The 24,339-nt window shown below is 32.3% G+C and overlaps 1 protein-coding gene and 2 long non-coding RNA genes across 3 annotated transcripts; 1 reads left to right on the top strand and 2 right to left on the bottom strand.

Annotated features, from left to right (window-relative positions):
* Window positions 1-252: 252 nt before the first annotated feature.
* LOC146912603 (uncharacterized) lies at window positions 253-3,930 on the bottom strand. Its single transcript, XR_015016785.1, has 2 exons — window positions 1,802-3,930; window positions 253-527 (listed from the first exon to the last, which is right to left on the bottom strand). It is a non-coding gene; the product is annotated as an uncharacterized LOC146912603 (long non-coding RNA).
* LOC146912604 (uncharacterized) lies at window positions 437-3,967 on the top strand. The gene is made up of 2 exons (XR_015016788.1): window positions 437-1,503; window positions 1,752-3,967. It is a non-coding gene; the product is annotated as an uncharacterized LOC146912604 (long non-coding RNA).
* A 13,673-nt stretch (window positions 3,968-17,640) lies between these two features.
* On the bottom strand, window positions 17,641-21,173 carry LOC146912605 (7-deoxyloganetin glucosyltransferase-like). The gene is made up of 2 exons (XM_085722163.1): window positions 20,608-21,173; window positions 17,641-18,810 (listed from the first exon to the last, which is right to left on the bottom strand). Exons 1-2 carry the CDS (start codon window positions 21,119-21,121, stop codon window positions 17,882-17,884), a joined length of 1,443 nt encoding a protein of 480 aa, XP_085578289.1. The 5' UTR covers window positions 21,122-21,173; the 3' UTR covers window positions 17,641-17,881.
* Between the last annotated feature and the right edge of the window lie 3,166 nt (window positions 21,174-24,339).

Consider the following 24,339-nt stretch of genomic DNA (forward strand, 5'->3'; position numbering starts at 1 on the left):
AAAGTTTTTAGTAGAGGGTGGCCCAATTAAGGTCTAACATTGTTGCTAGAAGATTAGAGGTAAAAAAAAAATGATAGTATTAAATGAGATAGCTTAATTTTATATTGTTGATTTCACATTTGTTGTCTAAATTCGATGTATCTTAGGTTAAGCTAGAAGCTTTTGATGTTATCCCTATTGTAGAATGGCACAGCTACAAGGGTAGAATATTAAAAAAAAAAAAAAAAACAATCGAAATACATCACATACAGCTGAGAGTAAATCCAAATGCATTCTATTAATATTTTACAGCCCATTTAATGCATTCTATTAGACTACACATAGAATATTATAAACAATTGAGCCTATAGATGCGCCACCCAATAAAGCAAGTTGAAAATCTTGTCTTATTCGAATTTATTTTTCCATATATACAATGTCTTTGTTGCAGTGTTATGCATCCCTTTCCATTTCCTTCCACCTCTATATTCAATCTTTTTCCTTATATTCTCCGGTGACATCTCATTTGTTTCCTTTTTTTTGTATTCCTGCAGAATATTTGAAGATGGATAAAATTATTAGAAAAGCTATTACATGAGAAAGGTGATGAATGAGAAACAACAAATATGGAGAGAAATTGTGTACTACTCCAAACCATAGTGGTTTTCTTTTTTTGAAGGGTCCAAACCATAGTGGCTGACCTCTTCATTTTTTGTTGTTCAGTTATATACAAAGGTATTCCTTATATTTCTAATCCACGGTAAAATGGTAATAATCTCTCAAACACATCTCAAAATATAAGGATATCAAACATGATATCCTTCATTCATGATATCAAACTGAATGAAAAAGTTAGATGGAAAGAGAGAAACTAAGTGATTAATACACTTTAACACTATAAAAAGTAATAAATAATATTTTTTTTGTATTCGGTTGTGCGTATTTGTTATATTTATGTTGATGATTTAAATTCTGAACATCTTGAAGCAACCACACCAGCTAATTTATATTGTTCAAGTTTAAATTCCCATTCTTATTATGAAATGAAATCTGCCTAACCACATTTAAAAAGAAAGTAACATGTTTTCTAAGGGATGCTTGAATAATATTCAAGAATGCCTGATGATTTACAACACACAGAGTCCAAAAAAGGTACATGTAATGTAGAGTTAAAAGCTTCTTTGTTGAATTATCTCATGTAGAGTTAAAAGATTAAATTCAAGTTTTGAAGTAAAAAACATATGTTCAGAGAGATCAAGTCTTTAGGTTTTTCAGTAAATATGACACTTTAAATTACTAGAGCTTTAGGTTTTTCAAAGTGTCATATTTGTCATATTACTTTTATCAAGTATGAAAATAGTGCTCATAATAAAACTCATTAAGACTCGATTCCTAATGCAATGTTTATATGTCGAAGCATATGATTTCGGAATCAATACCACTCCGCAGAGGGTTGTGGCAGCGCCACTGGGGATATGAGTATCTCACTCATCTATCAAACTCGATGATCCACATTGGGATAAGGTGGTTCCTAAAGCTCTAATTTTGATAAATGCAGTTTCTAATTTATTTATTGAAAGAACATCAAGCTCTATTTATAGACTATACTAAGGAGTGTTTTAGAAATCCCAGCAGTTCTGTAGTTAAGCATTAAGCTAATAACTGACTTGGCAAAAGCAACATATTTATAAATGATGAAAAATACCATTCCTATCCCTATTTTAACTTATGCTTAAGGATACATTAACCAATTTCGAACATGATTTCATCAGGTGCACAAACATTTATAATTTAGAACTCAAGCTCATGGCAAAATACTTACAATTGGTACTTACGAAGGCGCAGGAAGCACTTGCCGGATACCGTTCCTCCACAGCTGGTGTAAAACATTCTAAGGCAATCCTCCTTGAATTCAAAAATACTTACAATTGGTACTTACGAAGGCGCATGAAGCACTTGACGGATACTGTTCCTCCACAGCTGGTGTAAAACATTCTAAGGCAATCCTCCTTGAATTCAAAAGAAACAAAAAGTATCAGGAAGACATAATTGGAAAACTCAAGAATGGAAACAAAGAAGAGGAATTTTTTATTGGTTTCAATGCAGGTAACTCAAATTATCTTTTAATCACCAAATTCTCACAGATCACAGCGCCCACTACAAATGATAGGTTTTTAGTAGTTAGTATTTTATTAGAATCATGACTGATGATTATTGCAGAAATATATATTTTGAATCTCATAAATTTGCAAAATTTGCAAAGTAGGTGCAACTTCACTATCACAAGGAAGACATACTGCTAATTTTCCACTTACTTCATATGTTGCAAGGCCTAAAACATATTACTATAAATTGAAATTGTGCAGCTCTTCCTAATCTCTCCGTACATCTTGGATTTATATTACCCATCTTGATCATAGATTTGACAAAGTCTTCAAACAAAACTGTAGCATTATCATTATAACGTTGTACTGAGTTTAGAAGTTGAATTGACCTCATAAATAGAGAATAGAACCTGAACAGAACTAAGAATATTATGATAGTGATTGTCAAATAAATCAATTGCATTTCAAGAACAGCAATTGCATTTCTGTCTCCAGTTTTAAGACACAAAATTGGAAAACGACTTGATTATACATAATTAAACATACACAACAACATTAAATAACCACTTAATATTTATATCAACATCACTTAATTTTTTTAACCACTTACGTCTTAGTAAAGTCACTTAATTTTTAACTAACTTTGGAGGCAGAGACTCCATATAATTTGATTATTTTTAGACATTTTTTTTAATCCAAAAAAAGTTTAGACCTAATTTCAGCAAAATTGTAGTTTTGAAGGAAAAAAATACAAATCTACCACCAAAAATGGTATTTTAAATTTGAATACAAAGGAAATTAGAGTTCTAGATAGAAATTAGGAATTTATGATTTACATATAAATAAGTCCTAAAATAAGATTACGAAACAAATCAAATACAAGATGAAACGAAGGTTTGGAATTTAAAGTTTCTAGGCAATCTGTCTAAAACTAAGATTTTTTTAAAACAAGATATCATTTTATTTAATTTAAAATTTGTAAAAGATAATTGCAGTGTTGAATCAAGAGTTAAAAAAAATATTATCAATTCATCAATTAAATATAACCAATACATTGATTTTCTAAACAATTTTTCAAAACAAATATTATTTTTTTTTCAAAAAAATTCAAATCATATATTGATTTGGTCATAAAAATATATAAATCAATTTGTTTTTAGGCTAGCCAAAAGATTAGAAACAATCTAAAATACACATAATAGTACCTGCATGGCTGCTGTAAGGTAATGTTTCTTCCAAGAATAGAAGTCCAATGTGTTCTGTCTGTTAGTTCATCAGGTTACCCACATACGCTATACTACCTTTGCTCCTATGTCTCTTTAAATAGTTGTTTTCTCCAAATCCATCACGTAGCATTTACCAGCAAAATGTTGATGAATTCCGACACGGTGGTCGCCGGAGAAATTGTTCCGATAATGTTTGTGATTTACGAATTGTATAGAGATGAATAGGATTCTTTCTATACTGATAATTTCTCGAAAAACAGCTTGTGGTGGTCGAGATCTAACCATGAAGGTGGCTGTTTTGATTTTTTAGATCTGTGATTTTTGCGAAATGGTATGAACAAATTGGTAGAGGACGATGGGAGTATCATAATGGTGGCCAGAGTTGACAGGAAAATGAGCAGGAAGAGGGAGGCCATTTTCAAGGATGTTCTTTGCTGAAATCTGATTCAATAGGACGACAGAGGAGAAGAGAAGGATGAAAAATATATAGTTTCTTTAATGAAAGGGGGCAGTGAGTGAGCTGAAGGAGTGGCGGCGGCTAGGGTTTGTGTTGAGGGAAGGAGGAGACTTTTGGGAGAGATTGAGATAGAGAAATGAAGATAGAGAAATGAAAATAAAATGAATTGTGTTTTGAGTAATAAATTGTGTTTTGAGCAATGGTTCGCCTTTTTTTTTTTTGTTAAAGTTTAGGGTTCACCTTTTATGTTTACACTCATCCAATTATTTATTTTTTGACTTTAAATATGTTCTTAGTCTCTATAAAATTACAAGTTTTCAAAGTCGTTATAAAAAATTGGTTTAATAGCAGTTTTAACCCCCTAACTTTTTTAAAGTTGCAATTTTGGCCCTCTAAGAAAAAAAACTACAAAATCACCCCTAAGTTTTGCACTTGTGGCAGTTTTGGCCCCCAAGACCAATTTTGACTCGGTACGCTGACGTGACACCCGGAGTGAGGTACCACGTGCTATTTTTTTTATTTTTTATTTTTGCCTTGGGGGGCCAAAACTGCTACAGTTGCAAAACTTAGGGGGTGATTTTGTAGTTTTTTTTAGGGGGCCAAAATCGCAACTTCGTGAAAGTTAGGGGGCGAAAACTGCTATTAAGCCTAAAAAATTTATTCACTTTTGATCTTTATTTGTATTTTTAGGGTTGAAGAACTAAAAATATCTATTTTTTGCATTATATGTAGTTTTAATACTCAATCAATTGTTTATTTTACACAAAGGATACTAAATACTCTTTAAGAAAGTCATCAAACAAACAAAAAATACTCATTTTCATAACCAAAAAACTTCTCATATGGTCACAGGATCAAACAAATAGTGTTTGGTCACATACACGTAAACATGTATTTTTTTAATAATAAAAAGAAAATTGATAAAAAAATAATAAAATATTTGGAAAAAAATTTCTTTATGTGAGTGTGTCTAAAACCTAGAACATCAGATAATTAAAGAGGTCAAACAACCAAGCACTACAGGTTTCAATCGACGCGTAAAAATTCATATCGAGTGATAAGTCCAATATGTCAGTAATCAGAACCTTTCGGGTTAATATAACCAAATCCTTCCGGGTTTTTGATACTAAACCACAACAAAAAGAGGCCATAAATCTTAGACCATCCAATTTTTGATCAAGAATATAAGCATAAAAACACATACCAAATAGTTGTAGTCCCACAAAAACAAACAACACACAAGTGACGAAACCAACCACGCACGAACGCCACCGACGACCCATCCAGAACAAAACAAAACGCCAATCCACCAAGCGAACACGAGTGACAATATTACCACCAACATCGCCTCAACAACGACTCCATCCACTAATGACCATCAACCTTCTGCACGTACAACAACCTCAATTGGAACTAACCTTGCGAACGATGAAGAAGATTGAACTAAGGCACAGTGGACGCCAACCTAAAGAAGGAGACAACCTTCAAAACACACGGCGCAAAACCATAGGAACCAGAGAAATCGAATCACAACACTGAAAGACTATAAAAGGGGGTGCGGAGAAGAAATGCTCTCATCGCACCACCGTTAGAAGCTATTACATCTTGGTGGGTGAGATTTGGATCAAAATGGTAAGGTGATGGAGGGGTTAGCTTAGAGAGAAGGCAAAGAAAGAAATGTTAAAGAGAGAAAGAGGTAGAAAAATGAAAAGAATCATCATTTAATTTATTACCATTAGTATTTCTGTAAAAAAATAGTATTATTATTGTGAACTATTTTTTCTTCCCTACAAAATTAAAATAATTCATTTTTCTTCTATATAAAAAAAAAAATCTCACACCAACCAAAAAAAAATCACATTTTAGTTCCTACAAAATTATCTTGCAAAATGTTTTAGTTTATATTGTTTAGACAACATATATTTTTCAATACTTTTCCGCGTGAATATTTAGAACCTTATAAAAATTTCTTAATAAAAATGAGCTCAAAATTTGATTTATAGGTTTAGATTTAAGTTACTTTTATCTGATGTTTTTGCCATATAGAAAATAATATTCAATTTATATTTCTTTGGTGCATATTCAATTTATATTAAGTTAAGAAAATCTAAGTTTTTGTGGAAGAAATTTTTATAATATTCTAAACATGTATGCGAAAAAAAGAATTCAAAAATTTAAAAATTGAAAGATAATTAAACACAGTTTGTCCCATCAGAGATTACAACTACTTGCTGGATAATTTTCCGGGATTTAAAAAAATATGATTTTCTTGTGAGAATAAAACACAAACTTGGTAATTTTAAAGGCATAAAAAACATATTCAACTTAAAATATTATTATATATATTTTGCACAAATCCTAAACCATTTCACTCAGTCACTAAGAAAGTCAATATGTGTTTGTACTCACTCGAGTTCTCTCTCTTTTTTCATATCTCACACTTTTAGTCTTTCTCTTTCCTCATTACAACATTGCTATAGGGGCTGGAAAAACTTTTTGTATTTAGAAAAATGATTCGTTTTGGGCACGGGGATACCCGAACCTGCCAGAGACAGGGATGAAGTTCCACTTCTCATCCCCATTGGATATGAGTAGGGTAACATGTAAGTATATGATAATCGAAGACGGGGATGAGAAAGGTAAAACCCATCCCACTTGCCCCATTGTCACGCCAATGTAATTTGAAGTTTGATCTTGAGGTAAGTATAGTCTGACCAAAAATTGTTTCATCCAAGAATCAAATTCGGGTTCTCCTGAAAATTTTGTCATTTAGTGAAGCTCATTAATCACGTGAGCCCAATTAATTTAGTTGTTGTAGCTCATCTTTGAACCTAAATAACTTATTTTTTTACAATACCAAAAAATGATATAATTTTTTGTTTTTAGTTGTGTTAAAACATTACATGTTTTTAGTTGAATGTTTATTCTATGTTAGAACGTAGGTTTTGGATGTCATTATTATTTTTTTGGTATGACACCAGAGACAGGGATGAAGTTCCACTTCTCATCCCCATTGGATATGAGTAGGGTAACATGTAAGTATATGATAATCGAAGACGGGGATGAGAAAGGTAAAACCCATCCCACTTGCCCCATTGTCACGCCAATGTAATTTGAAGTTTGATCTTGAGGTAAGTATAGTCTGACCAAAAATTGTTTCATCCAAGAATCAAATTCGGGTTCTCCTGAAAATTTTGTCATTTAGTGAAGCTCATTAATCACGTGAGCCCAATTAATTTAGTTGTTGTAGCTCATCTTTGAACCTAAATAACTTATTTTTTTACAATACCAAAAAATGATATAATTTTTTGTTTTTAGTTGTGTTAAAACATTACATGTTTTTAGTTGAATGTTTATTCTATGTTAGAACGTATGTTTTGGATGTCATTATTATTTTTTTGGTATGACATTTGTAATTTGTTTTCTATTTCAAAATTCCGTTAGTTTTTGTTTTTGTGTTTAACATATAATTTATCTTTCACTTTGTATAAGATCTATTTTTTCTTTTTACATTTGTGTGTGCGAGTCAATTTTTTTCCATTTGCATGTGCAAATCAATATTTATCACCGTATGCAGGTGAATGGTTAAAGAAAGCCGAACAAGATCCGGTTCAAGTTAAATGAACGGAATTTTTTAACCGTGCGACGCACGGGTTAGATCACTAGTAATTGATACATACTAGTCAAGTCACCACTTTTTGTTATAAAAGGAAAACAATTTTTCATTAAAAAGTTTATAGCACAAATTTAAGCATATGTTTGCTCTGCGGTGGTTAAAAGTGCGTTGAATGTGATTTAAATTTATATAAATTTACGTAAAATTGAATTGAACAATAAATTGAAGACTTAAATTCGATTATAAAAACAAAATTTTGATACCTTAGCTTTAAATTACCAGCAGTTTGGAGGCAAAATCAATTCCATTTGAGAACACACAACCATAGAGTCTGACTAGGCTTATCTAAGTTAAATGCTGTTAGTTAGATGTCGTTTGAGATTTATTTTGGAATTGATAGAATCAAAAAGTTGAGAAACACTTTACAGTAGAAACTCTTTAATTTAATACTCGGTAAATTAATAAACTCTTTAAAATAATAAATTTGTCCGGTCCCGACTTGGGCCAATGTAAAAAATTGAAAAACTCGATAAAATAATAAGATAATAATTTTTCGGGAGATCCCTTTATAATTTTCGGTCCCAAGAAAATCATAAATTAATAATTCATAGAAACTGAAAAAAATATATTAAGAATACATTGAACACATTTGTTCCTCTTGTTTACATTTACTGTACTTCAAAAGTCATTATTGATTTCCAATGCATATGAACACATTAGTTACTAATTTACGTTGAGTCCCAAGGTTCGCTGCAACGTAATTCTAAGAGGCATAGACTAATTTGCATTTTTGTTTGGTATGTACAGTATAATTACTTAAAAACTCTTTAAATTAATAATTATTAATTTATCGATAAATTAATAATTCTCTAAATTAATAAATTTCTCCGGTTCTGACATTATTAATTTATAGAGTTTTAACTGTATATTGTGATCCTAAGATCACTAATATAACAAATTGCATCTAATCATAACTAACTTTTTTTTATAAGCAATAATCATAACTAACTTATAACTATCTTAAAAAATATTAAACTAATTTTATGAAACAATATCATTCTTTCCTAGGGTGGAAATAAATGTAGTCAGATTAATGTACTCATCATCTGCCAGTGTTAAAAGCAATACAGCTACCTTTCAACTCTAATTATAATGCCAACAAACATGTCATATGACAGCATTTAAATTAGTCTGTAGCAGATGAAAAATTTGGTGATGAATAATGGCAATCATTAGGCTGTGACCAATAATGTTGGAGGACTTAATGATAAGTCTTCTATTTAGATTGTGTACAATTCTTATGAAAATAATTAGTTGTGTTATTGTTAAGAAAATTTACTTTTACTTTGTTTTTGCACTCACATTCCTTCTAAATAGTTACTGCTAGAAGAATTAGAATTTCGTTGCTTCTAAGTGAAGATATGAAAGATGGTGTTGCAAGCCAAGAAGAGTTTTGTTGCATTTACTTTCTTAGATCCATCCCCTCATGGCTAGTTTTTTTTTTTTTTTTTTGAAAATTTGGTGGGAAAAGTGAGGTTTAGTTAGGATATCTTATTTCATTGTAATGTTATCCAAAATTGTTGATCTACATATTGATCCAATTGTAGTATTGTGATTTGCTTGGAATATGTAAAAACACGTGTTATGTGATTTATTGATTTAACGTGGTCGATTGAGTACAAAAACTCCTATAGATAATCCACTTTTTCTAATCTATTTCAATTAGGATCATTTTTTTGGTAGACTCAAAAAATTTTAGCCTAAACAATTTTGCGGCACTATTTATAACTTTTCAAAAATGATGATGGTAACATTTTTTTATTGTTACTGTTGATACAAAAAGTGTTGCAACAATGTAACATTTTGCGACACTTTTTGAATGTTACAAATAATACTATGAAATGTAATTAAAACTCTTTAGTAACGGGGGATTTACCTAACAATTGTTCAAATGCAACTAAATTTAATTAGTAACATTTTTCTTGATTAGTAATAGTTTTCAAATGTTACTATATCTCAATTATGTTGTAATGTTACTAAAATATTCATATTATGTTTTAATTTCATTTTTAGATCTTTAGCTTGTAACCTAAGGTCCCAACTTAGTATGACCCTTTTGATAATGATACGTAAGATAAGGATAACAATTTCTTAATCAAAAGTTGTTAGCACAAACTTAAGTGTGCCTTTGGTTTGATGTAGTGAGAATTGATTTGAGAATTCGCTTCATAAAATTACTTTTGTTTAAAGGTGAGTTGATTATAAAATGATTTATGTTTAGATATAGTTTTTATGTAGGCAAACTGACAGCGCGTATTGAAGACAAAGTAGCGCATAAGAAAGGTTCGCTCGAAATGGTGCAGATTTTGCATCCGGTGTCGGAATGACTCAAACTATACCTTTTCGGAAAGCCCTGGACATCACGAGCAAAACTAACCACTTCGCCATGATGTAGGGGTTATTCTAGTCATTCAAGGTCATCCGAAGGCCCGCCTTTTAATATTTCAGCATATTCTAGAATTTTCTATTTTATTTCGGTTTGTTATTTTTTGGCCCATACGGGTTTATTATTTCTTTTAGTATTTAAACAGAACTTATGCAGCCTAAGAAGCACTTTTTCATTTAATAAAAATATTCGAGACTTTTCTCTCAATTTTGGTGGATTATGAAAACTAATCATAACTAACTTATAACTATCTTAATCTTTCAAAAAACTTATAATTATCCCAAAAAATATTAAACTAATTCTATCTAAGAAATAACCCATTTGGGGTTGGCCTAGTGGTTGGCTTGGGATCTTGGAGTTTGCTCCTCTCAAGGTCTCAGGTTCGATTCCCTCTGGTGTCAATTTTGGTGGGCAAGTCCATACAAAGCTTTGCTCTGGCTTAGAACGGGGTTTCCGTAAGTGAGCGGTGGGATTGGTCCCCTCAGATTAGTCGATCCTTGGATCGGATATCGAGTTTTGGTGGGCAAGTCCATACAAAGCTTTGCTCTGGCTTAGAACGGGGTCTCCGTAAGTGAGCGGTGGGATTGGTCCCCTCAGATTAGTCGATCCTTGGATCGGATATCGAGTTTTAAAAAAAAAAAATCTATCTAAGAAATGCTTGCACGGCAGAGCAATCATTCAGTAGAAGATATATTATCAAACAATATCTTCGTATGATTGTTGACCGACCAAAACAAAAAAGATTCAGTTTCCTATTTGAACTAGAAGACAATTGTATAAGATGTTTCTTTTTTTGGTAGTGATATTTTTTATTTTTTTTTGGTAGTGGTATAAGATGTTTCTCACAACAATCAAAAAGATTGTACTTGTATAGAAAAGATCCAAAACAAGTATGACTATTTTTTTTTTCTTTCTCGAAGCCTATTGGCTATTATTGGCCATGCCTTAATCAGTCCAAATTTTCACATCATCAATATATTAAATATTTGAAATTGCACAAGACAATATTTGTTATGAAACATGGCATCCATTGATGAAGGAGAGAAAAGCTTAACCAATTCTTTGTATTGATGGAAAAATGAATATTGCAAATGAGAAAGTTAACCCACTTATGGGGAGGTTACACCTATATATACTAATAAGACTAGTGCTCCTTGTAACTAAACTATGTATCTCTAATAGTCCCCCTCAAGTTGGAAGGTGTTCAAAACACTTCCAACTTGAAGTGAGAAAATACAAGGAAAGATGCCGGAAATACATCGGCTAAAAAATATCAAACAAGTGCTCATCCAACAAGAAGCAACCACAACTCAAGGTTAAACCAATTGAAGGAAGGAGCATCAAAGCAATGCTTAACCACCACCCGGTAGAAGCCAATATCAACAAAGCCAATTAAGGCACAACACTTAACCATCAAGAGTTCTCAAGAACTCAAGATAGAAGCACAAGACAAGAAGAACAAGGATATCCAAAATCAACGATGATATCCAAAAAAGAAGTGCAAGGAAGGGCCATAGTCTACAATGGAAGGAGGTCATATACAAGACCAAGGTTCCAAAGATAAAAGTGATGCCCTCCGATGCCGAGCCGAGACAAGAAAAAACCAAATGCAAGGAAGAGCCATAGTCAACAATGGAAGGAGGTCATATGTTGAACAAACTTCACACCAAAAGTACCATGAAGCAACAAGACCAAGCTTCCAAAGATAAAAGTGATGCCCTCCTATGCCAAGCCGAGACAAGAAAAACCAAAAGCAAGCCAATAGAGATGCATAGCCATGTGATGTGTCTTCAAACCATAGAAAACAAATCCATGTTGATGCAACTTCAAACCATATGCCAAAACCAATGCTCCCAATAATGAAGCACTTCAAACAACGATCCAGAACAAAGAAACCGAGGGAAGGTAATCAATCCATGAATCTTCCAACAATCCAAAAAAAATGTTGAGAACACAAAACACCAAAGTTCCAAAACTTGATCAAAATAAGCCAAGTCTCATACTTCAGATATCAAACCACTCCACACTAAGAAAGGCAACAATTAATCTTCCATTGGAATACAAGCAGAACAGAACTTGAAATGCACATTACCAACATATCAAAACAGGACATCTCCAAAATAAATCCAATGAGTTAGTAAAATTGTATTCATATGAAACAGTTTCACAACCTCTAATTAGCAACCCAATGTAGCCCAAGCTGATTATCAAAACAATTGACCTGCTCAACTTGAGAAAAGCCAAATCAGAATTATATATGCAGCTGCATTAAATCTCCCAAGAATAGGCTGCAACTATTTATACAAATGAGTAAAACTCTGTTTTATCTTGGTTTTCGGGTGTCAAACATTGATTACGTTTGAACCTTTTTAACCGGTGATATCTTATTTTTTCTTGGGAAGGGAAAAAGTAAGCAAAACCCTTGAGAATCGAGGTCCGGGAGTTGTTTTCGCTACGGGAAGGTGTTAGGCACCCATAACGACTATAGTATCCTATAGGAACCGTCTTTACTTTCTACGCGCGCGCTTTATTTTTAAATGCTATTTTGAAAGATGATATTAATCCTAAGAGTATTCTAAGTGAAGAATTGGAGGGAGAAGAATGTGTTTGAATTTTTGTTTTATTTGAATTGAAGGAATTTTGATTCCTTGCCTACGTACCCGTTTAAGGGATCAAATCCACCGTAGTTCTCTTCAAAAAAAATGTTTTTGTTTTTGTTGGTTGATTTTAAGTTTGAAAAATTGGAGTTTGAAGAATGGAGATTGAGATGCCTTAAAGGCATGAGACTTTAAGAAAAGGTGAGGTTTGATTAGTGATTTTAAAAAAAGAGTCAAGTATGATTAATTTTCATTGAAATTTGATTAAGAAAATAAAAGAGAAAATGCAATGGGATTTTGATCCCAAGGTTTATTTAGAAAATGATTTGAGTGATATTGCTCATATTTTGTTTGGAAAATTGATTTTTCTAAGTGTAAATCCTAAGCATACATCTAAGTATACAATCCTAAACATATATCTAAACATGCATATCCTAGCCATACATCTAAAGTGAGGTGTGTGCATGTGTCGGTGCTTGTGTCGGTGTACATCATTAGAGTCCATTGTCCTTATTACATCATTGGCCTAGATACATTCTATGGTCTTGCAAGAAATTAAAATTGCATAAAAGTAAAGTACAAAAGTTCCTAAATGTTACATTCTAAGCCTTGCTATGAATCAAAGTGCAAAGAAATGAAAGGATGAGAAAGAGATGGAGGATGAAATGCTCATGAAATGTATGAAACATGAGATGAAAGGGGTTAGTAGCACCAAATATAATGAGGAAAACAATAAGGCAAGAGAGTATTAAACAAATGTGGGAAAAAAAAACCAATATAAAGTGTTAAGATACACTAGAAACTAATCACAATACTCCAAGATGCACATGACTCATAATTTTCACATTATTGCAATTTTAAAGTGGGTTTCAATGCAGCAAAATGTGAGAATTGGAAGTTCATGCTCAAATTACAAGATTATGACTCATTCCTAGATGCATTTAACATTTTATTTTCACAAACAATCATTATTATGCCTTGTAAAACAAGTAACCAACTACACATATTCACATGCAGCAAGAAAACACATACCAATAGTAGCTAAAACCTCACAAAATCAAGTGGTATAGGTCACAAATATTCATCAAGACAATGGAACTAGGATCAAGCAATTTTTACCAACTTTTTAGCACAAAACATCACAAAATAGCAAGAAAGTCAACACATTACTCTTTTATCAATTTTTTAGTGCAAAAATCATCACAAAACATCACAAAAACTAATAAGAAGCCTATATGACATTTTTTAGAACCTCTTGAAGGATTTTTGGGCTTAAAGATACACAAGAACATCACAAATTTTGACAAGAATAGTAAACAAACTAAAAAAAGCTACACATATTTTTAACCAAGATTTAACACAAAATAACATCATAAAAATATCAAGAAAATGATCAAAAATACGTAGGAAATTTTTAGGAATTTTTAAAAGAAATTTTGAGTGAACAGGGGTGCAATTAGCAAAGAAATAATGTGGAGATAGCAAAAAAACAAGTAAAAACGAAAGTCTGCAAAGGAACAAGGTCCAGGCCCAAGGGAATATGGATCCTGGATCATCCAAACGTATCAGGGACGTTGGATTGATCCAGATCCTAAAAACCTAGATCAGACGGTGGATACTCAAGGTTCAGGAGCGAACCAGACCGGTTTGAATGAACCAATTCGGTTCACTCCAGTATAAAAGTAGGGGAGACCGGTCTGAATCATTTCTAACCCTAATTTTCTCTCTCTTCTCTTCAGACTCTCTCATCTTCTCTCGTCTTCTCTCATCTTCATGTTTCATGTTTTTCACTCGTTCTTTCATTACGGCCATGACTTTCAAACCGTAAACTACAAAGATTCCATGAATTAGTGTAGATCGAACACAGATCCTTAGGGTTTCGAAACATTTTGGATCTCTTGATACTTTCTGAAAAAAAAACCATTCGAAACTGTTTCGATCTTGATATTTTCTGAAGAAAGTTGTTCGAAATGTTTCAATCTACACTGATTCGAACGGATTTGATCTTAAACCTTCACAAATTCGAAACGTTTCGGATTTTTGAAGCTTCCTTGGAACTGAAACCCTAATCTGATTCGTTTTCTATGCTAATGATGAATTTGAACTCTGAATTGAAAAGTAAACGGTGAATCTTCATGATTTTGTATTTTTAGGGTTTCGGTTTTCAATTTGTTCAAACCTTTTCGAGCTTTTCATTTGGATTCACCGTTCATTTTTCAACACGAGCCTTCGATGATGAATAAAACCAAAAACGAGAAGGTCTTACGTGTTTACCTGAATTTGCTTGGAGGTTCGAACAAATAGATCCTTGCGAGCTTTTGGATTCTTCTGGTAAGCTTCGAAACCGAAAATAAATCGGTGCTTGATCCTCTTCTTCTTCGAACTGGTTTGATTTTGCTTCGATTTCTCTTCTTCTCACTTCTTCGAACTGTGATCGCACAATTTCTTCGATCTTGTGCTTGAATTACAGTTCTAACAATTCGATGATGAAGATTCGAACACGAATCTCTGAGAATTGCAGCGAATTAGTCTCAATTTGATTCAATTCTTTGTTCTGGAAACTTAGGGTTTTTCATTGTGTTCTTCGTGTTCTTGGAGAATTGGGGAAAACGGTTACGATTTTGATCTATTTTGGAGAAGAGAGAGAAATGGGAAATTGTTTGTGGTGATTTGGCACGTTGTGATTGATTCTGGGCCTGCATTGATGAATTGGCTCCTTTTATAGGCTGCCATGTGGCCTTGGTGGCCAATGGTTGCTTGCCACCTGTCTGGACTTGTAACTAATTCGAAACTGGACTGAAAATTGGCTTGAGGGCCTTTGTGCAATTTCTGGACATTTAAAGGACTGACCTGCAAAAATTGATAAAAAGGACAAAGAACAAACCTGATGCGAAATAGGGGCTATCCTGCAATTATTAAAAATTAAAGAGCTAAAAAATAAAAAAAATGTAACAAAAAAGGACCAATATGCAAATATTAGGAATTAAAGGACTAAAGTGCAATTTTTAGGTTTCTTAGGACTAAAATAAAAAAATTAAAAATAAAATTGAATTAAAATTGGTAAAATGAAAAATAACGTAAAGTGAAACGATTAAAAATGACAAAACGGACTAAAACGAACCAATTACCTAAATGAGGTACTTTAAAGTAGCCTCTCTCTGCCGAAATTTCGTGTGAAATGACCAAAATGCCCCTGGGGCTAAAAACGACTAAAAATGACTCAGATGCAAATTTTAAAATGGATTTTTAACAGGAAATTAAAGCAAGAACTTATACAAACAAAATTAAAAGACTCAGAGACAATTTTAAGAGTTTAAACAGAGTTTTGACACATGAAAAGACTAAAATGCCCCTAGGGGCTAAACTGACTCAAAATGACTTCAAATGCAATTTTTGAAATGGATTTTGACATAGAATTGAAATGAAAACTTATTCAAACTATTTGAAAGGACTCAAACAAATTTTTTAAAAGACTGAAAGAAATTTTAACATAGGAAATGACTAAAATACCCTTCTATGTGAATCTTGCAAATAATATTGAAATAAAATGCAAAGAAAGATGTAATTGATCAGAGACATATCAAATGACTTGAAATACAAGAAAAGAAGAATTGAGTTAGTATTTTTAGGTCCAAAATTAGGGTATAACAAACTCCAATTAAAAGTCTTCATGCTAAAATGCGGTCACTGTTGTATAAAAGGTGGCATGATCCAATAGAAGGAAGTGAGCACCAAGGGTAACACAAAGGATCTTGAAGAGCAGAATTAAGACTCCAAGAGAGTTGGATGCATCAAATCTCAACAGAAATAATAACACAAACAACCTCAACAATTTCTTTTGAAGAAAGTAATGAATAACCACTAGTTGTAACAATGAATTCCACTAACATAAATCTGCCAAATATGGTGCAAGAAATTGCACATTGCAACCAAGATTACAACTCCAAACACTCGCAAAAGTGAACAAGTGCCAACAAAGGTGACCTCATCAACATACGAAAGGTGAATGCCACGGGAAATATGTGCAGCAATCAGCAGTAGCATGCATCAGTTCAACATCAACATCTCAAAATAAACCAATGTAAAGATGGAGCAGAACAGACTGCAGTGTTATCAACAATCAACATATCAATCTGAACACAATGTCAATCTATTTTCCATTGAGGACTTTCAACAAACACCTTGGAACCAATAGTCATATATGGCAACAAACACTAGTATTTTGATCATGAAACAGTTATTCAAAACGATAAATCCAAGCCAAAACAGAGAAATGAAATATGAATCCCTAAGAATTGGGAAAAAGACGTAAAAGAAATCGAGACAAAATCGCAAACAGTGACATCGTGCAATGAAAACAGAATCATCACCGCAAGAATATGAACAAATGAAATCACGGAATTGTGAGACTCCAAAACTGGAAATTTGGATTGATCAAGAATTCGAACAAGTATTTCGAATTGAACATGAAATTGAATCTGAAGTTGAATCGCAATCAAGAAAGGGAAGCAGAATCGAACAAGAATTGCGAAATGGAATTGCAAAGTGTAATTACTCGAGAGAATCGAAACACAAAAGATGAAATGATTGAGAAAACAAACAGTGAAAAGAAATCGAAAACAGAGAAAACACGAAGGGAAAAAAATGATCAGAAAGTTGGAAGGAAGAAAAGGAAAGTGAGAAAATTGATTTTCTCGGGAAAATGCAGCGGAAAAATCCTTCAAGGAGGATACCAAATTTGCTCTGATACCATGTTATGAAACATGGCATCCATTGATGAAGGAGAGAAAAGCTTAACCAATTCTTTGTATTGATGGAAAAATGAATATTGCAAATGAGAAAGTTAACCCACTTATGGGGAGGTTACACCTATATATACTAATAGGACTAGTGCTCCTTGTAACTAAACTATGTATCTCTAATAATATTTGTCCCTTGTCTTTTAACGAGGGCTGTAAAACTGTTTTATACATGCATCTAATCAAACCATATCATGATGTCAATTGTTTAGGTTGCTTGTTGAAATATCTCAAAATATCAACGTGGGGTGATTTGATAGGATTCTACGCGTAAAAAAGCTTTTGCACTGTCAGTGCTCAGCAATTAATCTCTGCAAAGTATTTCTGCCTAAAAGCTATAAACTAGTATACATATGATTTCTTTTTTTTTTTTTTTTTTTTTTTGAAAAAATGGATCGGATCCTTCACATGATAATGAAATTCAAGATACTGTGAAAGAATTCTTATTCCCCCTACTTTACATATTAAAGTGGTAGGATTTCATATTATAAAGTTAATATACATGACATATAATTATCCAATATGCATTTATTCAAACCATTTAATTTAGGAACTCTTGCTGAAGATGAGTTCACTTACATCAATTAAACTAAATAGGGGAAGATCAATCAATTATTGTTGAACTGCTTAGCATAAAAAATTATTTAAATTTGATTTTATTTAAGCAACACCTCCTTGATCAATTTGTCCAAGTTCATGTATGAACAACCTCCAGGTCTCGTGTTCTCCTCCGCCTTCTTCTTCAACTCGATTGCCTTTTTCCTCATCTTCTTTCCTTTCTCCCCCACCATCAATTCATTGACAAGCTTCTCCACCTCCTCTCTCTTTACATTCGTATCAATTTCCATCCCAATCTCCCATTCATTACAAATAAGTCTACAGTTTGTTGGCTGATCAGTGAAAAATGGCCAACACAACATTGGAACTCCAGCACATATGCTTTCAGTGGTTGAGTTCCATCCACAATGAGTCAAGAATCCACCAACTGAAGGATGATTTAAAATTTGCTCCTGCGGACACCAACTCACTATTAGGCCTCTATCTGAAATTTCATTAACAAACTCTGATGACAAAACTTTTGAGCCACCAGTGACAAGATCAGGCCTAATGATCCACAAAAAAGGTTTATTACAACTGGCCAAACCCCAAGCAAACTCTAACAGTTTCTCTTCAGTCATAACTGTAAGGCTGCCGAAATTCACATAAACAACTGATCCTGGTTCCTTGGATCCAAGCCATTCAAGACACTCGGTATCTTCTTTCCATATGTTGGAACCTAAAGAATCCAATTGATCAATTTGTGGAGTTTGGTTTAATAATAAAGGTAAAGGGCCAAAGGTGTAAAGAGAAGGAAACATAGAGGAGAGAGCATTTATTACATCACTCTCAAGTTCATTGAAAGTATTCAAAATAATAGTAGAGTTTTTATGAACTTTATCAGCCACATCAATTACAAAGTCTAACATAAAATCATTTGGATCTGTTGTCCTGATATAGTCAACAATGTCCTTCAATCGAAAGTTTTTCAAACCTGGAATCCAATCTACTTTAGTTTCCAAATATCCATTTGTTAGATAACTCTCATCTGCATATCAAAAGTAGCAAAGTTAATAGCTTGATTACATGGCCGTATCTGAGGCAGGGCGAGGAGGGCGACCGCCCTAGGCCCGAAAAAATAAGTTCAAAATTTGGGCCGCAAAATATAAAATTAGGAGTTCATTAGGTAAAAAGTATATTAGGGAATGCTAAAACCATATACATTTTAATTGAAAAAGGACATATCAAGAATTGAATGTACATTTCCTAACATGATAAAAACTAGGCTTAATTGCATGTTTGGTCCCTTATGTTTATTTTAGTTTTCAAGTTGGTCCCTTACGTTTTGAAAGTTTCAAGTTGGTCCCTTACGTTTTAAAAATTTTCAAGTTGGTCCCTTACGTTTTGAAAGTTTCAAGTTAGTCCCTTATGTTTATTTTAGTTTTCAAGTTGGTCCCTTATGTTTATTTTAGTTTTCAAGTCGGTCCAAAACATAAGGGACCAACTTGAAAACTAAAATAAACATAAGAGACCAACTTGAAAACTAAAATAAACATAAGGGACCAACTTGAAAACTAAAATAAACATAAGGGACTAACTTGAAACTTTCAAAACGTAAGGGACCAACTTGAAAACTAAAATAAACATAAGGGACCAACTTGAAACTTTCAAAACGTAAGGGACCAACTTGAAAACTAAAATAAACATAAGGGACCAAACATGCAATTAAGCCTAAAAACTATCACCTTCAAGAAAATTATTTTCACACTTTAGGAATTCAATTTTTTTTTATATACTTATTAGTTAGGACCCAAACTATAGGTTCGCCCGTAGGCCACCAGAATCTCAGAAACGGCCCTTTGAAGGTCATACATACATGTATATTTTGTTCCCTAAAAAAAAAAATACATGTATATTTTGTTTTCGAAAGAAACATACATGTATAAGGTATTATAAATTGAATAGAAATCATTTATTGAAGCATAAATTTCAGTTTTGAAGTTTTATCGATCAAATTTGTGGAGGTCATCTATTCAATAAGAGTTTTTAATTTGACGGTTGCTTTATTGAAATTTAGCGTCTACATTGAGCTATATATTAACTGAAATTATATCGAGAGTTACTCTTAGGCTTTGTTTGGGAGTTTGGAGGGGAAGGAAAGGAAAGACTTTGAGGGGTGCAAAATATGAAGAAAAATAGAGAAATTTTTCAAATTTTTTAAAAGAGTAGTTTTTTAGAGAGTGATAAATTAATGCATATGATTACTTTATTTTTAATTTTAAAAATATTATAACAACTTAGATTAAATTTGAAGAATTCTTATTAACCCTCCAACCCCCCCCCCCCCCCCCCCCCCCCCCCCCCAAAAACCCTCCTCCAATACAATTTTTTAGTTCCTCCAAATGAGGAGGGTTTTGTATTATGAAGAAAAGTTAACCCCCCAAAACCCTCCTTCCCATTTTCCTCTATTTCTTCTACTTGCTCATTCCTTTTTTCCCAAGCCTTCCCCTCCCTTCCCCTCCAAACTCGCAAACAAAGTCTTGGAGTAAGTTGATTATCACACACACGAACATATATATATATATATATATATATATATATATATATATATATATATATATATATATACGGTCAATGTAAAGATTTTTTACATTTTCAATAAATCATAATTGTCAGATCATAGAAAATATCAACTTTAATCGTAACTACTTCTAAAGTAAAACATATGATTGGTTGTGATTTGCTGACACTGTAAAACATTTTACACTAGTAGCGTATCAAAGTTAATATTAATTAATCTCTCTATAAATATATACTTTGTGATGAAAAAAACTTAACTTAGTACCTTTGAGTGGCGTGAGACCTTTTTCTACAAAGGAACGTAAGTGAAGAATACTCAATAACAAACATGCACTGGCTGGAAAAAGGATAACATTTGGGATTGCAAATTCTTCACCAGCTTGTATAGTAAAGCTCAAAAAATAATCAGAAAATAAGCAAGTAACTGGTGGAACATTGGCAGAGTGATTAAGTCTTGTAAGAAGTTCACAAAAAGGTTTAAGGAAGTTCTTTCTTATAGATTGAGCAAGAGAGGGTATGTCTTGACTAACATCACCATCACCTTCTATTGGTGTTAGACCATCTGGTATGGTTTCAAAGCTAAAACCAGGGATACCATCTAAGGCATTTGCACCTCTTGATTTGAGCAAACGTTTATGATTGTATTCAGTGTTGACAAAGGTTATGTAAAAGCCTCTAAGGTGAAGAAGTTTTGCTAGTTTGAACAATGGATTTATATGTCCTTGAAATGGAGCTGGAATCAACACAGCATGTGGTTTTCTGTTTGCAAAGTTTCCCATTTTTGATAATTCTCTATTGAATGTTATTGCTATGTGTGCAAGATACGAGGTTGAGAAACAAGTGATAAGCATGTGCTTTAATAGAGAAAAAAAAAAGGACATTGCTATAAAATTGAAAAATATAAAAAAATCCAAACATAAAATCTGGAAGGTTCTAACAAAAGGAAATAAGTTCATTGTAAACAAGGTTGTCAAAATCGGAATTTTGCTTCATGTCGAAAGGTAAGAGCGAAATCAAAAATCGTAAAATCACAATCAAAATATGTGAGAGTTAACTTAAAATCAGGAGCCAGAAGAAATCGTGCCAAGACTAGAGGAATCGTGCCACGATTGTGAAGGAAATTTCTGGAGTAAGTATTTGGAAACAACGTGCCACGATGGAGCCGCAACGTGGCACGATGGAGCGCTGAAGGCGAAAAAATAAAACCTTAGCTTTCTGCATAATATTTGTTCCTAGTTTTAAGGTTATATTTCTCTATAAACTCAGATCCTATATCAGATGAAAAGAGAGAGAAAAAACAAGGATTAGAAGACAACAACAAAAATAAGGTTTGTAGATTTTTCTCTTGACAACAAACACTAGGTTGGAATTGAATTACCATTGATTCACTTTGAACAAACACTATTAGGATTGAGTATCTTGGTCACGGGAAGAGATTCATGACTTTGTGTAGAATTAGGTTTGAAGACTGATTCTTGTAACCTTTGAAAACCTTTGTAAAATTACTCATCATTATAGTGGAACAGAGAGCTGCTCTCTCCCCCAGAGTAGGTCAGTATTGGACCAAATTGGGAAAACAATTTTCTTGTGTTTTTTCTCTCTTTTTTATTTTTGCTTGCGTTTATAATTTGCTCCACACATAGTTTTCATTGGTGTGATTTAAACTAATTCACAACAAAATGGAAGGATTTTATTTAACTACTTTTGTAGAATCAATGTAAGAAATCGTAAAATCGCAATCAAAATAGATGAATTTTGCAAAAACAAAAATAGTGTTAAATATATGGTTTAAAGTCCACAAAATACCTACACATAAATGACTATGACTAAATAAATGGACAAAATCCTTCAAAACCCTTTAAAATCCTGGGATTTTGTATGAATTTCACAATTTTGTACCATTTTGATGTGATTTTACTAGGATTTTACCTATTTTCGGATTTTACCATGGATTTGAGTCGTTGAAGGTGAATAAAGTTGCAAAATCTTGAATTTTAGAATTTAAGTTGAGAATTTGACAACAATAATTGCAACTCAAATATGGTTTTTATAACAATGCTATGAAACACAGACAAAGAAAAAGATATAAAAATGACACGGAGTGTTGATACCAATAATATTAATAGAAAATTAATTGAATGTAATTAGAACGTGTCTGACATAGACACATGTTATGTTCCTTCTTTTACTTCCTGTATTCGTCAATTAATCTCCCTATATGACTCCTATAATTGTTGAATATGATTGTTGGTTGTTGGTTAACTAATCAATATGGCATTAAATTTTAAGTTGTGTGTACTTGTGTCCATTTGGTAACCAAGAAAAGGCAAAGTTAATAGTGTCCACAAAAGGGAAATATTTATGCATGATTGTGGAGGTGGACCACCACCATAAGTCGCAGTTCTCTTACGTCCACATGCAAATTGCAAATGTTTACACATATATATTAGTAAAAAAAGAAGGTGGAGTAAAACTTCAAATTGGAAGATGAATTTGTAAGAGTGTGTAACTTACTATAAAGAAATTTCAAGTTAGTATCCCAAATTTGTTCAGATAATTAGTCCCTTCATGACAATGTACACTACTATAATAATGACATTTAGTAACACTTGACAATCGTAACTAAATCAAGAAAAATGTTACTAATTAAATCTAGTAGCACTTGAACAATTTTTGGTAAAGCCGGTGTTACTAAAGAGTTTTTATTACATTTTCTAGTACTATCTGTAACAATCAAAAAGTGTCGCAAATGTTACATTATTGAATCATTTTTTGTATCACCAGTAACAACAAAAAAGTGTTACTTTATCATTTTTGAGAAGTGGTAAAAAGTGTCGCAAAATTGTCTAAACTAAATTGATTTGAATTTACCAAATTTGTCTTTGCTTAGACTTCATTCATATTTGAATTAACCAATATTAGATACAAGTTTTAATAACCAGTTTGAATTACATACTCAATAAAATCTCCCCCTTCACTGTTCTTATTCTTGTATAATGAAAATGAACTATGCAAAACAATTTGAATTACATAATAAAACGATTACAAGTTTTCATCTAAGGTAACAATGTACTCTAAAAAATATATCCCATAGCACTGTTCTTATTCTTCCAACCATATTATCAGCCTTTCATTTTGTTTTCTGCTTGAATCTAAGGTAACAAATTTCTTTTCCTTGTCTTTCTTCTTCAAATCTTCTCGCATCCTTTTACAGTATTCAACTTTTTGTCCTGCCAAAATAAACAATATAATGCATGCTTAAACAGTGGTCACATATAAACTATAATATAGTCACAGGTAGCAACAAAGAAAAACTTGCAATGATATCAACAAAAAAGAACAATACTCAGAACTAAGCAACAAAACAGAATACTCCAAAACCCAAACAGAATTCTAAGCAATAATACCATCCTAATTAGTGATAGTATCAACATGAAGCAAAATGATGAAACTGAAGCAATCCAGAGATATTAACACCAATTATTTTTATATTAAAAAACAAGGCAACTTAAAAATTACCATTATTCAAACTGTGAAGCATTCCACCAATCCCGGAGTCAGCCTATTCAATCAAACATACCAAAAGAATAAGCAAATATAATTCATACAATAAGAATATTATTAGAAATTGAGTTCAATAACACAAATCAATTAAATATAATCCTTTTTCTTAAGTTTCTCATGTTCTGCCTTGCGCTTAGCTGCTTTATCCAAACAATGTTGTTTATCCTGATTAAATAATATAATCAATTTCAAAAGATAAATATTACATAAGTTGATCACATTGCATGTGTTGTAATATACTAAAGGACTTACTTCATTACTCATGGAGTTCCATGCTTAAACAACCATTTTAATTATTAACATCGGAATTTCGATCTACTTCTTTAAAATTTTCGCCAAACTTTTCCCTGAAATATAAATTTTTTGCTTAATAATAAATAACGCAAAACTAAAAAATATATTAAACAAAGAAGATTTACCATAAGAGAAAAAA

Source organism: Medicago sativa, chromosome 6, assembly GCF_051527215.1.
Source record: "Medicago sativa cultivar Bolivia chromosome 6, Bolivia_mono, whole genome shotgun sequence".
NCBI lineage: Eukaryota > Viridiplantae > Streptophyta > Magnoliopsida > Fabales > Fabaceae > Medicago > Medicago sativa.